The 18,291-nt window shown below is 41.1% G+C and overlaps 1 protein-coding gene across 3 annotated transcripts in view; it reads right to left on the reverse strand.

Moving 5' to 3' along the window:
- Positions 1 to 17,206, reverse strand: part of flot2 (flotillin 2) — a 101,778-nt gene extending 84,572 nt beyond the window's left edge. The window contains exon 1 of one of the 3 annotated variants that reach the window (XM_033045818.1): positions 17,054 to 17,206. In XM_033045818.1, coding sequence (XP_032901709.1) covers positions 17,054 to 17,102 — 49 coding nt within the window. In that variant the 5' untranslated portion in view covers positions 17,103 to 17,206. The remainder of the gene's footprint in view (positions 1 to 17,053) is intronic. The other 2 variants (XM_033045819.1, XM_033045820.1) reach the window with 2 other exon arrangements.
- Positions 17,207 to 18,291: the final 1,085 nt, after the last annotated feature.

The following is an 18,291-nucleotide window of genomic DNA, read 5'->3' on the forward strand; positions in this document are numbered from 1 at the left end:
AATCATTTCTAAACTACTTCCACTCCGAATGACAGGCCTGTAACTGATTCATTATCGTGCTGTTGTGCAAGATCTCAAAACATTCTGCATAGAGAATAAAATCTGTATTTGAACGCCTGAGGATTTTACTGACTACGCACCGTATGGATACGTTTCCACTCAGTTTTGTTATGACCAGCAAGCTCAATACATCACAAGCAACTGTGAAGCTTATTCACACAAGTAACCCCAGCTTTACAGCAGTTCAGGCAACGAAAGTTCTCCCTTAAGGAATTCACAAATCACTACTAGTATTTCAGTCATCGGGTGGTGCCGCGCGCGGCAGCCTCGCCAGCAGTGTTTGTCATTTCTCCTTTTTTTGTTATTGTTAGTCTGTTTATTTATTTATATTTATTTTATTTGTTTTTTATTTTTTTACAAAGAGAAAGCAAGAAAAGAGAGGAAAAAATGAAGGGATGAAACAGAAAAGAATGAGAAAAAGACCCCAAAGCTACCAAAGCAGTGCAGCAGAGAGAAATAAGAATAAGAAAAGATGGAGATATACCTTTCCCCTCCCTCCCCCCTCACCCAACGTAGCATCGGATTTAATTAGTCTGTTTATGTATGTTTTTAGAGGTTTCTTAGTTTTATTAATGTGAGGGAGGTGGGGAGGGGAAGGGGGAAACCGTTTCTCAGTCACTTCCTGGTCGAGGTTACATCTATTCTCCGAGTTGCATCTTCACCCCCCCCCCCCCCCCCCCCTCGCGGCCTACCATCTGGACTGGCGCGGCCTTTCCTGCCGGAGACAAGCCAGAACTTCAGCAGCGGCGCAGCACTGATTTACCATCACGGAGCGGGCGATGCCTTAACGGGGATCGCCGTGTTGAGGCTCCGGAGTGTTGGGCCTGCTGCTTTAACATCGTGGAGCTGTGGTTTGCGGAGCTTCTAGCCACGGCGCTGACTTTAACATCGCGGAGTCCTGGGATCATCTGCCAAGGGTGCCAGTGTTGAATCTCCGCCAAGCTCGGCCTGTGGACTTCGGGAGCCCCGGTCTCCAGTAAGAAGTGGCCGATACGGAAACTCCAGGCCGATGAGTGTTCTTCCATTCTTACGTCGGAGTTCCGATCATTCGGCGACTGCGGAGGGCTCAAAGGCGCCGACCACAGGTGAACAAAGAGGAAGATGACCGAACTTTATTGCCTTCCCTCACAGTGGGAAACCTTAATTCCACTGTGTGGGATGTTCATGTTAAATTCTATCGTGTGTTGTTCTTTTTATTCGTATGGCTGTATGGTAATTCAAATCTCACTGCACCAATTGGTGCATGCGATAATAAATGTAACTTGATCTTGAAATTCTACGACAGTGAATAAAAATTTGCTCTTTGGAAAAGTGTGGAAAAAAAGTAAAGATTTTTTTTTTAAAATTCACAAATCATAATGCATTCAGACGATGCTGCACTACGTCATGAAAAATCACAATATGGAGCGTATTCTAGGAACAATCACCCTATCCCTATAGAACAGGGGTCACCTGCACTAGTTTTGGCTGGAGATTGGGGGAGGGGTTACCGCATGTAAAATTTAAGAAGTTTGAAACTAGCAACAACATTCAGAGTCGCTTTTGGTATTAATCTTTCAAGACTTAAGAGAGTCAAGAGTGTTTTACTGTCATATGTCCCAGATAGAACTATGCATTCTTACTTGCTTACCCTTGAGGAAGTAAAGGTGTACTTTCAGAGATATCACATCAGTGTAGTGGTGGGACCAGGACAAATTGTTGGTGATTCCTAGGAAATGGAAGCCCTCTCGACAATCTCCATTTTTGCACTAATACAGACTGGGCCGTGTACTCCACCCACTTCCTCTGTTTTGCTGACATCGAGTTGGAGAGTACCAACAGCTGGCAGATTAAAGTTCCCTCTCTCTCTCTCCCCCTCAAAAACCCTGGTCCCATAACCAGATAAATATCTGCACAATCTCACACATTAAATGTGGTGTTATTTTTTTTTTTAAACACCAGTGCCCTCTTTCATTGACCACAGAAAGGATAAATTAGAATTAGTCCAACAATTATCACTGTTCATACAACAAGGCCTTTTACAGTGTGGGGTTAGCAAAGTACATCAAAATAAAACAAAAACTGCACAGGCTGGAAATCTAAAATGTAAAACATAAAATGGAAACACTGAACAGGTCAGGCATCATTTGTGGAGAGAGAAACAGTTAACAATTCAGGTCCAGGTGTCTTCGGGCCTGAAATATCAAGTTTATTTTTCCACAGATACTGTTTGATCTGCTGAATGTCTGAGTATTTTCTATTCTCTCTATGTAACCAGAAAATACTTCTGAAATGGAGGCATTGTTTAAATATCTATTAAATGGGATAAGAAATTTGCAATCTTCCACTAGTCGCTGAACAATAAATATTAGCCAGGAAAAATATCCTTGCGCATCGTTATCATTCGAAATGTTCATCTAAGAAGACAACTCATTCAACGTCTAATCTGAAAGAGAACATCACTGGGATTGCAGCACTCCTTCAGTACAGTGAAATGGAAATCTGGACTAAGGGCTTTGTGTAGAATTTTTTTTAGATCACAGAATGCTACCTACCTCTCCTAGGAGGAAAATCAGGACCACGGAAATGGGTACAAATACAAAATATTTACACAAATAAATGCAAAGAAAAGTTAATTTATGGTGAAACTGACTTGGAAACAAGGAAGCTACCCCTTAACCAAAGCTGGCATTAAGATCGCAGCCAATAAATTTCAGTCCAAAAGAAATCCTGCCTTTTCTCTTCATCAGACATTTCATCCGTCCAATTTAACAAGGCTCATTCAGTAAACACTCGATTCAAAGAAAATATTTTGTGATCTAAATAAGACACACCGCGGGAGCAATCGGAGGATACTGAGTGGCCAATGCCCACAGCCCGACAAACTGAAACAACATGTCTGATATTCCGAAGATAGACACAAAAAGCTGGAGTAACTCAGCGGGCGAGGCAGCATCTGTGGAGTTACTCCAGCTTTTTGGGTCTATCTCTGGTTTAAACCAGCATCTGCAGTTCCTTCTTACATGTCTGATATTCCACCTGCCAATTTTTCAGAAATATCTATGTTTAGCATTCAGCATATCTGGTGCTCAACTACCCCATTTCCACACTCTCTTGAAACTTGTATTGTTTTCTCTTTTCCCTTTAAGCTCTTCACAGCCCCATTTCCGTGACCCTTTCAAGCTTTTTGTCGCTAGAAAATTTATCACATTGTAACATTTTAAAAAGAGAAATAAAAGTTGAAGTATAAATTGGAATAACATCCAATAATCCAGAGTATTTATCAATAAATCGCTGAGTGTGCCAGATTGTAAAACCTCTAAAGACATTGAGTGAAATTAAAACCCGCGACTCTACAAGGACACCTCACCATTTATCCCCCTCCCCACCCCGTCGACAGATGACCACCAAAAGAGATTTAATATGAATGTACTCCACATTCATACATTTTGAATCTAACAGAATTTAACCACAATTGATAAAGCAGTTTTCATCTCATTACCTGGAGGTTTTAGTTTAGAGATACAGCGCCGAAACAGGCCATTCAGCCCACCGGGTCCACGCCGGCCAGCGAACCCCGCACATTAACACTATCCGATACCCATCAGGGACAATTTTTACATTTACCAAGCCAATTAACCTACAAACCTGTATGTCTTTGGTGTGTGGGAGGAAACCGAAGGTCTCAGAGAAAACCCACGCAGATCACGGGGAGAACGTAAAACTCCGTACAGACAACACCCATAGTCGGGATCGAACCTGGATCTCCGACGCTGCATTAGCTGTAAGGCAGTAACTCTATCGAGTAACTCTATCGCTGCGCCACCGTGACCGCCGTGACGGCTACGGCGTCAAGTTGGCTCATTAAATATTATTTTCTCTCATGAAACACCAAACTATTTCAATGAAGGTGATGAGAGTTTAACGTTTGAAGTTTAGCTCAAGGTCAAATTAGATACTTTCGTTTATGGAAAAAGTTCAGTTTCATCATGTCTCACCTTATCGGCCATCTATGAGCCCTGTAACACAAATGTATGTACTTAGGCAGGTTTGATTCGACTATTTTGACTGCAGATTACATAAGAACTACAGAACAGAAACAAACTATGCAGACCAGCTAGTCAATGCTGTCATTTAAGCTCCATTCAGGTCTTTCCTGATCTTTCAACTCAACCTATCAGTACAACTCTCTACTCCCTTCCTCATATGCTTACCTCACATCGCGTCTACTTTATTTACTTAATTCCCTTGGATGCATCCCATATTGTTCTTGGGGTATAGAAGTTTCTTCTTGAAAATGAGTCTAATTAATAATTTTTTATTTTTTTTAACTCTAATGGATCAAATTAGAATCATTGGCATTTCCACAGAATATCCTCAGGTGCAGCTTGAAAAGCTGACAACAAACTACTTTGAAATATTACGAAAGATGAAATATTACAAAAGCTTGGTCAAAAAGGCTGCTGTCAGAAAGAAAGTGCAAAGCTTTGGGTCAAGGCAGCTTAGAGTATGATCACAAACATGGAGCAGACTCGTAAGCACACCTGACAGCATCCATTTTAACAAATTTGAGAATCTCTTCACATTAAAATGGAGACAAGAATCTCTTCATATTAAAATGGAGACAAGAGGTTTCAGATAGTGGAAACTTGAGCACCTTACTAACTGTAGCCCTTTGCTTTCACCACTTATCACCTCTAGCCTTGATATTATTTCCATCCCACATGACACATTTGCCAACTAACCAATTCTTACTTGGATCCACCTCTTGCCCCACCACTTACTACTAGCTAGTTCCCTTCTACTCTACTCCTGAAGGCGACTGTGTCCTGAAACATTCTCTGTCCATTTCCCTCCACAGATGCTGCCCGATCCACTTAATTTCTTCTAGAGATTCGTTTTTTGCTCATTTACCACTTAAGTTCTGTGTGGTTCAGTCAATATCAAAGCGTCATTGTTCCTTTTGAAATACGTTTCCTGTTGGATTACCCTCCAGTGTGCCTACTACAACCAACATTTTTTGCATCCACACAAATGAGTGCAAATTTCACAATAAGGAATGACAATTTCCTGCTCCAGGCAAGTTGAGTTTATTGTCATAAGCACAAGTATGACGAGGTATAGGTACAGCAGCATTCCAGGCACATAAACACACAAAAACATAAATTATACAAAACAGTGAAAATAAAACAATTGTATAAGAAACAAAACATTAGTGCAAAACACATCTAAAAAACAAGTCATGGCCATGCAAGGGTGGGTTTGTAGTGTTCTTGTAAGTTGGTTCAAGAACCTGTAGGAATATAGCTGCTCCTGAACCTGATGTTACGGCACTTCACGCTTCTGTACCTCCTGCCTAACAATAGCAGCAAGAAGAGAGCATAGCCTGGATGATAGAGACCTCTGATGATAGATATGCTTTTTTGAGGCAGTGCCTCTTGTAGACATTTTCAATGGGTGAGAGGGCTCTGCTTGTGATGAATTGGGCTGAGTCCACCACTCTTTACAGCCTCTTGCATTGCTGTGCATTGGAATCTTACCCCATTTTTAAGGTCGCATTTAGTTTAGAAGACAGAAAAGTATAAAGAGACAAAAAAAATCTTTAAAGTGATTATGAATCTCGTTATCCAGGCCTCAATTGAAAGCCATTTTCAAGCCTCCAACTCTGTTCCTCTATACTTTTACTAAACACTAAATGACTTGCCCTACCTGCACATCCTCCTGCCTGAATGTTCATTATTTTTAAACTGACATTTAAAATGCAACAGCTGTGATTCAGTTCTATTCCTGCCAAGAAATACAATCCATCCTCTGATTCTTTCCACATTGTCAGCTCTCTAATCAAGCTCGGCTTCAGTGCTCCTACTGCTTCAAACCCCACATACCAAGTATCATAAACATTGCTTTCTTTCATTTCTATGGGATCCCACCACCATTACCTCTGCTCACCACTGCTACCTCCAGTCTTGCCTTTGACTGTTTTCCCCACAGTTTCCCCATATTCCAATGTAGTTGCATGCCCACAACACCACATCTTACTTGCCATTATTGTACTCACCTCCTTGGTTGTACATTTCCCAATTCATTCTGATTTTTCTAACTCTCCATTGTTTCTGGGCTTCCCATTCATGCCACTCTTTTACCCCTTAGATATTAGCTCTTAACTGTGGTTAGCTCTTAACTGCTTCCTCGGTTCAGAAGCAATTAGGGATGGACAATAAACACTGGCCTTACCAGCAATATCCAATCCATCAACAAATAAATGAAAACGATTAAAGAATGTCAAATTCCTACAACCCAGTCCTTCGGGATTACAGCAATTGTGTCTTCAGTAATGTGGCCCCAAACTTGGATTCCACCCCTCAGCTGTCACCCCAAAAATCTCTCACCATCCTTTAAACCAGTTACTCTTGTCTTATGACACACACACCAGCTTCCGAGCGACACCACCACCCTATTCCTGGCAAGGACACCATCTCTTTCTCTCATTTACTCTGCCTCGCTGCAAGTTCTTGAGACGAGGCTTTCCACTATTTCTTCAGGAAAATGGGCTTTCCTGCAATCCACCATGAGATGTGTGGAGGCATTTCATGCCTGAACATTCCATTAAAATGAAATCTATGTCGCAATTGATTTTTTCCCCCAGGATGCACCCTTTAATTCCGCATAATCAAAATGTACACAAATGTTGTGACTTTGCACCTTTGAAAGACTTGCAAAATAACATTTTCACTTTCTAATAAAAAGGTAAAAAATTAAAAACTTCAGTGCAGTACTCTAACTGCAGAGTTTGAGATTAAGAATGTTACAGGGGGCAGTTTAACTTCTTTGACAGCTTTTAAATCCTGCTACATGTATGAAGTGCTACATAGTTGCAACTACAAAGTAATGCTGCCTGTCCCGCTGAGTTACTCCAGCTTTTTGAAGCTATCTTCGGTTTAAACCAGCATCTGCAATTCCTTGTGTAGGAAAGAACTGGAGATGCTGGTTTAAATCGAAGGTAGACACAAAATGTTGGAGCCTTCCTACACACAAGTGATCTTCCATGACATGCCAGAGCTACTTCAAAAGGTGGGACACACTTCAAGAAGCATTCATACTGTTCCGAACATCATATCCGTACATGCATTTGAACCCAGAAGCTCCAGATCTTGGGAGCAAAAAATAAGGTGATTGATTTAGAATGTGACAAGACAAAAATAGACAAAGCCATTGATTAGAGTTTGTAACACACTTCCAGTAGTTGTTAAAAAAAAAAATCAATTGTAGCATTCAGAAGGTCACTGGCTAAGAAAATTGAATGAAAAGAATCTGCGGGGCTATTGGGAAAAGCTGAATTGCTTCAGCACAGAGGTGGTATGGACTCAATAAGCCTCCTTCATGATGTAATCATCCAGTAATTCTTGTGACTTTGAATCCTCATTATAATGCAACATTCATTGTGATATGAACCACATTACTCATACTGGAAATTCTGCCAATAACTTTTTTAACCATTGCATTTTGAACTCAAATGTGTGCACTCTTAGGAAGAAAGATTCCTCTTCTTGGCCATGTTGGTCAGTTTTGTGTGGACTATTGGAGAATATTATACAAAAGTTTTCAAAAACCATTGAATCAAAATAACTGAAACCTGGCGTTTATAGAGAGCAGACGCTATTACTCCAAGACAGATGCAGACTAAAACTACATTCACTTGCCAACTTCAGCCTTGCAGCAATTGCCACAGATAAATAATTTTGATCACAAATTATCCAAGCACAGGGAAGTAAAACCCAGAACTTGAGTGTTTTTACTTTAATTGAGTTTGGAGTTCACACAACTCAAATCCTTCTGGACCACACCAAGGCAAGGCAAGGCAAGGCAACTGTATTTATATAGCACATTTCATACACGAGGCAGACTCAAAGTGCTTCACATAAAAACATGTCATACAATAAATGAAATAATAAAATGAAATAAAATAGAAGAACTAAAAGAAAAGAAAAGCAAAATTAAAAATGCATTATAAAAAGTGCAAAAGTTAAAAGTGCAATGTAGTTATTTACACCAGATTTACACCAGGTAAATCTGTCTTTATTAGAGTGGCTATTTATAGTAAGAGTCACAAAGCACCCAAACAGGCCCTTCAGTCCAACTGTGCCCAACACATCCATGTCGTCCTAGATGCCCATCTAGGTTAGCACAAATTGCCAATTAAATCTTTCTTATCAATATCTTTTAAATACTGTTATTATACCTGGCCCCACTATTTCCGCTGGCAGCTTGATCCATAATAATAATAATAATACATTTTATTTTCGGGCGCCTTTCAAAGTCTCAAGGGCACCTTACAGAAATTAACAGAAGAGAAAAAACATAGTCGGAGTAAAATAAATAATAAGAACATCACCAGTACACAAATTAAAGACAGAAATCGCTCCAAAGACAAAAAATCAAAAAACACAATGTGATCCATATATATACCAATTCCCTAACAATGGGAAAAATACTGAGCATTCACCCTAACCATGCCCCTTTGAATTTTATACTCTCCCTCGTCTCCTAGGCTCCCATGAATAATGTTCTAGCCTGCCCAACCTCTCCTGATAACTCAGTCCCTTGAATTCTGGCAGCATCCTCAAATCATGTCTGCACTCTTTCTAGCTTAATGGCATGTTTCCCACAGCAGTGTGGCCAAAACAGAACAATACTCCAAATGCACCCTCATCAATGTCTAATATATCTATTTTTAAATGGAAAGAACAGTGCAGCACAGGTACAGGCTTTTTGATTCACAATGTCTGTACCAAATATGATGCCAAATTAAACTAATCCCTTCTGCCTAGGCATGATTGATACCCCTCCATTCCCTGGAAAATAACATGGATCTTCAACTCAATGCCCTAACCTAAAAGCCTCGTACACCACCATGCCTACCAGTGACTCCACACGAGGGGGACTATGTAAAGGCCTCCTGGTCTCCACTGTAAAGGCCCCATCTTGGTTTATCTTCCAAAAATGCAACACCTCGTACTTAACTGAGTGAAACTCCTTTTACCATTCCTTGGCCCACTCACCCAGCTGATCAAGATCCTGCTATAACTTCTTCACCATCCATGATACCACCTATTCTGGTGTCATCTGCAAACATACTAATCATACATTGTACATTCTCTTCCAAATCGTTGATATAGATGATAAACAGCAATGAGCCCAGCACAGATTCCTGAGGCACATCACTAGTCAGGGGTATCAATCCTAAAATCAACCTGCCTTCCCAAATGCATGTATCTTATCCCTCAGAATCCCCCTCAGTAATTTACCTACTGCTGTTGTTAACTAATTAGTCCAGTTCCCAGGGCATCCATCAAAGATATTGACCCAGTTTCTTCTCTCTCCGTTTAACATAGCCTGATCAGCTGGGTAGGTCCCATAGCCCTGCATTTTGAAACTTTTCATCCTCATTGATTTATATCTTTTCCCCCTCAACTGGCTCTATCGTTCAGATGACCTCGACAATTTCCTCACAGCAATGCTGACCTCGCCCTCCGAGGTATCCCATTTGTTTTATCCAATTCTCCCCCCACTTAAAACAAACTTATTTTCTTTCTTTCTCATCTGACAAAGCAGCTTCAACCGCAAACATTAACTCTGTGTCTCATTCCACACATGCAGGAAGAATGAATTGTTTATTTTTTAAAGGTACAATTAGTGCAAATGGGAGGGCTAAAGAGCTTGTTTCTGTGGCGTAACTCTACAATTATATATTATTTGCCCAGCTGAGTCTTTCCAGCATATTAATTATCGAAAAAAAATCCCTTCTGTTCTCTCCCCCTCCACCCTCCGCGTGTAGTGCAAATATAATATTGGTTTATCTGGGACTGAGCCTCTGGCATTAACGCAAGACACACAATAGTACGTCATCCAGCTGTGCATTATGCCCAATATGCTTGATGTTTGGAGAAATAATGGAGGTGTGCATATACAATAAACATATTTATTGAAGAACACAAAGCCATCACCATTTGAAAAATGTGCCAAGCATAAAACTATTATACATGTGCAAGAGTTGCATTAAAAGAAAATCATTACTTGCAGATAATTAATCATATAGTCAAAGCACTAGTTCTTGAAATACATCATCTGCCGTTTCTCAGATCATGGTAAAATCATAGGGTATAAACAAAATCGAGCGAGTGTGTTTTGTGAGTGACGAACGGGCGGACACGGTTACTGCACACCTTCACTAATAAACTCAGCATTGAAATCCTTGCAAGCCATCAGTGTAGCAAAGTTTGTGGATCAGCAGCAAATGGCAGTTGTTAGAATTTTTGCATTTAACGGCATATTTTTTACCCCAAGCAGACTCGTGAAGTTGTTTAATTTACCCTGTATTGATGGCCCTGCTGGAATTTTGGGCAAATATTTTAATTGAGAAATTTCATTGGCCTGACAAATCTGATGAAATATCTAAGCTAATAATGACACATTATACAGTGCAACAGTTACCATTTTATCAACTCTGTAATAAGGGAGTAGGGTTTCCAAGCAGAGACATGACAATTTAGGGCATAGTTTAACTTTGCATTGTATGGAAATTCCCTTCAAGTTCCCTGATCCACAGACCATGCAACCAGTAATGGAGAAAGAAATTAACAGGCATCTATGAAACAACATTTCAGTGTTTGCATTTTATGGCCCCCGTTTCTTGACATTCTTATATTCAGTTTGTTTCTAAATATTATAGTATCTCCCAACAGATTGATTGAAAAATACAGCATGAAAAAAGACCCTTTGACCCACCATCTATCACCCGTTCATATTCGTTCTAAGTTATCCCACTTTCGTGTCCATTCCCTACTCAGGAGCACCCGGAGAAAACCCATGCGGTCATAGGGAGTATGTGCAAACTCCACACAGACAGCTCCCGAGGATCAAACCCAAGTCTCCGGTGCAATGAAGCAGCAGCTCTACCACTGTGCTGTCCTTCATCAGTATTGTTGAAGAAACCAAACCTCAAACATTAATTCACTCTGTGACAATAGTTTTGAATCATTTTGCATTAGGAACAATGTAAGTTTTTTTATTGTAGCGGGTGAGGCAGCATCTATGGAGCGAAGGAAATAGGACACGTTTCGGGTCGAAACCCTTCTTCAAACACAAAAAAAGTTTTTTATTGTGTTTTTTTTAGGGAAGGGTGGGGAAGAAACAGAAAAGTAAAAACCCAAATATATTTTTTTTTTTTTTTTTTTTTTAAAGATGCATGGTTCCAAAATGTTTTTCTCATTTTTGTTAAGACCAATAAGGCACATAGAAAATTGTATACACTTTCAATGTACACATTTTCAATGTCAGAGGCACAGCAGTCAATCTGTACACAGCAAGCACCCACAAATAGCAAATGATACAGGATCTTCATAAGTATGCTCTTCTATTAAGTAACATTGAGCATAACATCGGCAACTCCTCTACCCTGCACTAATGTACTGGAAGTTTTTGTAATAAGGAAGCAGGGCCATAATTTAAAGTCTCATCCATCCAAGAGACGGTGCCCATTCCCATGCACAGCATTCCCATTATCCTGCACTGGAACATCAGCCTAGGTTTGAAACTTCAATTTACTGGGATGCAGCTTGAGCCCATGTGCTGTTGAGATTGAGAGCGTCATCCATTTAATCAAGGCCGATCAATTTCTTACGGTGAGGTGGAAGTGTGCGTGGGGGAAGGAGGAGATGTATCAAATGTCCAAAGAAATTCACTCACTATAAATTCGACTTCAGTATCTACTGATGGAAATTGAAGAGATGTGTGGCTTTGCTGGATGAATCTATAGTTGAATAATCTGCTGCTGCTCACTTTTGGGGGACAAGTATGATATATGTCGACTAGGTGATAGCACAGTTGACACCAGCAATTTTGTGGCCCAGCCTAACACAAACATCTTTGGATGGGGAGGGGATTAAAAGCTCCCAATAATGAATTATGCAGACCAATAAAAAACAGCAGCACAACTTAATGCAAGGGCCAGTTCTCTGGAACATATAAAACCTTTTAAATTAAATTATTGAGAGCCTCACTGGCACCAATGCATTAGTGGAATTTAATTTATTGAATTATTAGGTCAGCACAGTGTCCTCGTGGAACAGAGAGAATAGAAATTGAAAAATTGTATATGCTGAAAATATGAAATAACAGAATGGTTAAAAACATTCACCAGATCAGGGGGCATCTGTAAAGAAAGAAAGAGCTTGTTTCAAATTGAAGATGCTTCATCAGAAACGATTTCTGCATTTCCAGCATCTTGCATTTTCATCGTTCTGAGACTACATATACTCCTGTATTCAGTTAACACGATGGACGCATTTGAAAGAAGGGGTCGACATGGAGCTTGTCCATGCACTGCTGAGAACCTTTCCCCCCGGGTGGAAATATCATAGGCCAGAGGGCATAACTTTATGATCAAAGGGGCAAAGTTCAAAGAAGATGCGTGAGATAATTTTTATTTTAAAAATACAATATGGTGGGTGGCTGGAACATGCTGACAGGGGTAGTGGTGGTGTTTAAGAAGCTTTTAGCTAGGCACATGGATAATTTAAGGTGGAGATTAACAGATTTTTGATAAGCAAGGGTGTCAGGAGTTATGGGGAGAAGGCAGGAGAATGGGGTTGAGGAAAAGATAGATCAGCCATGATTGAATGGTGGAGTAGACTTGATGGGCCAAATGGCCTAATTCTGCTCCTAGAACTTATGAACTTATGCAGAGAATGGAGGGATGTGGATCATGTACAGGCAGAGGAGATTTGTTTATCTCGGTATCATGATGGGCACAGACATTGCAGGCCCAAGATCCTGTTCTTTGTTCAAGGTGCAGTTTTGCAGTGAAGATAACCAAGGAGAGGGTTGAAGCAAGGATACACTGTGCTACACGTTGGTGTAGAGTATTAGCCAAGTGAGTGGAACTGGAAATAGCTGTAGTCAACGAGATTTGAGAAGGAACATTTAAACTAAAGGCTTTTAAGATATTGAGAAGGACTTTGTACAGTGCTTGGTACTTCTCCACACATTTTCCTTTGATCTTTTACATGGTGATGATCAGATCCCTTTTATCTCCTACCCGTTCGCGAAGCTTGGTTGAGCCGCGGGACTGACTACCATGGCCCGGTGGGGTAACAACATATCGCCTCAGCGCAGAGGGAGAATGAGGAGGGAAGAGACAGTAACTTTAAGACTTTTGCCTCCATCACAGTGAGGAGGTGCCTGGTGAACTCACTGTGGTGGATGTTAATTTGTGTTTATTGTGTGTTTTGTTGTTTATTATTATATGTATGGCTGCAGGCAACGACATTTCGTTCAGACCGAAAGGTTTGAATGACAAATAAAGAATTTAATCTAATCTAAGTAGGTTCTGCACTATGACTGAAAGGTGATGATTGAGGGAAATTCAACAATAGGGTAGATAGCTGGGAGACCAGCATTTATCCCAATCAACATGATTCCTTTATTGGAGAGGAACACAATTTCATAATTTAAAGTTTCCTGAGATGCACTACTCTTTCCAAATAAGAGGGGTGAAGTCATGAATTTGCACCACTACTTCTCTGCCATATTTTTGTCCTATTTTCATCCAAAGAAAGTTTGGTGTTTTTCCAACCTTTTGCCAGGATGGCGGAAGCAGTAGATTATGGCTGCTGTGGAATGAAGTCATAGACGCTGATGAAGACACACACCACAAAACTGCTTGGAAGTGACTGGCTTTGGTGGTTAATGGTAGAAGTGAGATGACAGCATTGCAAGGGTGCTGTGGATCTTTGATATTAGCTGCTTTCTTAAGGCCATAGGAAGTGGGGAGGTCAGTCCCCATGATAGATTAGACATCAGAAAGTCATACAAATGTCTACCATTTACTAAAGTCTCCTTCATTCCAAGGCGTTCGGGTTACCTAATATAAGTAATATAGGTTTATAGGACATGATGAGGTGTTGATAAAATTTATCAAGGTGTGTGGTGGGGGAAGCTGAGTAGATGAGTAGATGAGAAGAGGTGCAGGGAGTGGAATGGAGAGGGTGGAATGTCGAGAAAGCTGGATTGATAAAGAGCAGAGCTTATCAGAAATTAGAGAATTCAATGTTCATGCCATTGGGTTGTTGGCTACCCAGAATAGGAGGTGCTGTTCTTCTAGTTTGCATGTGGCCTCACTCTGGCAATGGAGGAGACAGAGGACAGACAGGATGGTATGGCAATGTGAAGGAGAATTAAAATAGTTAGCAACTGGGAGCTTCAATATGCCCTTGCGGACAGAGCACAACTGTAAAGCAAAAACAGTCGTTACATTTATATTTGGTGTCACTAATAAAGAGGAAGTCACATTGAGAGTACTAAATGCAATTGACGAGGTTGGAGGAATTGCAGATGAATCTTTATCTCACATTGAAAGCCTGTTGGGGTTCCTGAATGGAGACGAGAAATTTGTAGGAATAGGTCTTACATTTCCTGCGGTTCCTAGGGAGAGGGCAGTTTGGGTGAGAAGGGATGAGTGAATCAAGGAGCTGCAGCGTGGTCTCTCTGAAAAGGAGAAAGTCGTGGGGATAGGAAGATGTGACTGGCGATGGGATCACATTGTTATTGGACATTTCTACCAGCTTCAAAGTGGCTGGTCGGATGAAAGGCAAGGATGAGAGGAATTCCTTGTTTTGTCTGGGGGCTTAGACAGAACTGCAGAAAATGGTGCAGACACAGGTAAAAGCTCCATCCAGAATTACAGGGGAGAACCACACTTCCTGAACAAAGAGGACATCTCAGATGTCCCAACAGTACTCAAATGTTTGTCATATGCACTGGGAATTCGTCCTTTCTACAGCTTTACAAGCCCATTAACGCAACACGACAAATACACCAATCAATAATACAATGAATTAATAATCCGTAATAGGGATTACCCAGACCATTGTAGTGCAAAAATATTAATTATTATACAATACAATGAAAAAAATAACACAAGAATAGAAAACCTCATCTTGAGACCATATGTGGCAAAGATGGAGAAACTTCATTCATGAGACCAAGCATAGACTATGCAATCGCTTTGCCGAACAGTTGTTCTGTCCACCACAGATTCCTGATTGCTAATCATTTTAATTCCCATTCCGACCTGTCTGTCCTGGACCTCCTCTACTGCCAGTATGAGGTCATTCTCAAACTGGAAGAGCATCTATTAACCCCCCCCCCCCCCCCTTCTTTACATTCCAATCACCTGTCACCCAGTTCACTTCCTTTCCTCGACCGGCACATCACCAACCCCTCTCTACTTCGGGACACCCATTTTTCTTCCACTTTCCCCTGTTCCTTTCTACCTGCCATCTCTCCCCCAGTTTCTATACTTCTCTCCTCCTTCCTTTATCAGATTTTACCATTTGCACCCTTTTGTCTTCTGCTTCCATCACTTGCAGTCCTCTTAACCTGGATTCATTCATCATTTCCCAGCTCTTACCCCACCCATTCCCACCAACTATCTCCCCTCCCTTATGAAGTCCCAACTCAAAACATTGTCTGTCCATTTCACTCCACAGATGCTGCCCGACCCACTGAGATCCTACAGCATTTTGTGTTCTGCTCCAGATTCCAGTATCTGGACTTTTGAGCCTTCAAGAGACAATGTAAAGATGGTAAAAATCACATGAACTGAAACCAAAGTTCAAGCTTTACACTTTAATGAACAGGGTGAATAATTACCACAGAACGTCATTTATTACTTGTTTAAGAAGGAACTGCAGATGCTGGAAAATCGAAGGTACACAAAAAAGCTGGAGAAACTCAGCGGGTGCAGCAGCATCTATGGAGCGAAGGAAGCTATTTCCTTCGCTCCATAGATGCTGCTGCACCCGCTGAGTTTCTCCAGCTTTTTTGTGTACCGTCATTTATTACTTCCTTTAAATAGAAATATACAACCTGTTATGTAATGCAATACACTATTGTTAACCATTCATCAGCTGTTATACATGCTGATTCACACACCCTAAACATAAACACAACGTAAAAAGCCTACAGCCCAGTGGTATGAATATTGATTTATTTAACTTCAGGTAGCCCGGCATTCCCTCTCCATCTATCTCTCCCCCACCCAAATTGCACTAGCTGCTCGTTTTCACCTAACAATGGCCTGTTTCCTTTATCATCGTTACTTTTTGGCATATCTTTCATTCATTGTTCTTTATCTCGCTACATCATCGCCTATATCTCTAGTTTCCCCTATCCCTAACCAGTCTGAAGAAGGGTCTCGACCCAAAACATCACCCATTCCTTTTCTCCAGAGATACTCCAGCTTTTTGTGTCTATCTTCGGTTTAAGCCAGCATCTGCAGTTCCTTGTGTCTCCATAAAAATCACTGCAATAATAACACAACATTTTGGGGTGTTGTGTTATCGGTTGGATACACAAAAATATAAATTCATGCTGGCTTTATCAATAAAATGACTTATCTAAAATTCAATATCAAAATGGTCAAAAATGCAGAAAATAAATAAAAGGGACCAATGCTTTTCACTGGCTTTTTAATTTCTTACCACAAACTGCAAAATCTTTTCACCACGGCAAACCATGAAAACTACAATGAATCAGCAAGGAACTTCAAAATATATGTTTTTTAAGATTATTAGAGAAAACTTTACATTATTTAACGAGAAAAATGTTTCATTAATAAAACTGAAATTGTAATAATTATTGATTTTGTCATAAAATTGCACACATCTGAAAGAGGGAGAAATCTTTCAGTTGTTTAACAAGGAAAATTAGTATTTTATTGATAAAATAACTTGAAATTGTGATAACAGTTGCTTTCAGTCCCTAATTCTCCACAGCTGAAGGAAAATAGGCGGGGACGGGTCTCTGAGCTGCGGCCTAGCGCCCCGAGTTGGACGCGCTCCCACTCCCACCTCACTCAGTCCTCGCTACTTTATCCCCCACTGGCCGTTCCCTTTCCCGCGACGCCCCCCACAGTACCCCCACCCTTCACCCGAGCCCCGGCAACGCGGGTTACCTGACACCACCAGCGCCTCGTTGGGTCCCACCGTGTAACAATTGCCCATTTTCGCCGCCCGACTCCCCCTCTACGCTCTACAACAACAAGGGCGCAGGAGCCGCCCAGCCTACTCGTCCCACCCCCTCGCTCGCTCGCTCGCTGCGGAGCGGAAGTCCACGCCAAAACCACTCCCCGAGCGCACAGTCTGCGGGGCGGGGATTTCTGCCCCCATCATCGTCCCACTAAAACCTTTCCCCCGACGAACAGACTGCGGGGCGGAAGTTTCTGCCCCCATCCTCGTCTCACTAAAACCTTTCCCCCGACGAACGGACTGCGGGGCGGAAGTTTCTGCCCTTGCCCCCACCAGTGTCACACAGAAACTGCACTGGAAAAATGTGCAATTCTACAATTTCAGTTGCTCAACGAAAACATTTCCACATTTTCTAATTACTTCATAACGAACGATCGCGGCTTATTATTTCTGCAATTTAAGTCAAGAATACTTACATAAAATTACTTAATAACGGCCGGTTGTTGCTTATTATTTCTGCAAAACGAGTCTTTCAACAAAACCAGCACTTTCATGCAGATTTCTATCTATGCATTTATTTAAATGTGAAATTATTACAAATCACAGATGGTGAAAATGTGAACTGAAAACAGTATATTCTGAAAACATTCAACACGTGGCATAAAGTCTCGGCTTAAAGCGTTAACTCTGTCTCTCTCTCCACGATACTGCCTGACTTGCTGTGTTTCCAGCGTTTTCTGTTTTTGTATCTATTTCAAGATGATGCTTGCTGCCTGCTTGCTTATTCATTGCCCCAGAACTGCATCCCTCCGGGTTCTACGAGAGACCCCATCCATTCTTCATATCTGGATCACAATGGAATCTATGGAGATCTTTGACAAGCTGGCTTAGTGGGTATTAGCTACATGGAGAGATTGGACACATTTAAGATTGTTTTCTGTATTGTTGTCTTATCCCCAAGGATGAGGGGAGAACTGATAGAAGTACACAATTAAGAGAGGCATAGTTAAGGTAGGCAGTCCATATTTTTTTCCCTTGGGTATAAATGTCGTAGACTGGAGCTTTAAGGTCTTCTTCTTGCACAGCCTAAACTTGTTCTATTTGATCGTGCACGCCAGGTTGATTGCATTTGTCGAAACATGTGAAGATTGGAATCTTCCACCCCAAGCTTTAAGGTGAGAAGTGCAAAGGTTAAAGAACTAGGGTTTTTTTTTCAGTTTCAGGG

The sequence above is a fragment of the Amblyraja radiata genome, chromosome 28 (genome assembly GCF_010909765.2).
Source record: "Amblyraja radiata isolate CabotCenter1 chromosome 28, sAmbRad1.1.pri, whole genome shotgun sequence".
NCBI lineage: Eukaryota > Metazoa > Chordata > Chondrichthyes > Rajiformes > Rajidae > Amblyraja > Amblyraja radiata.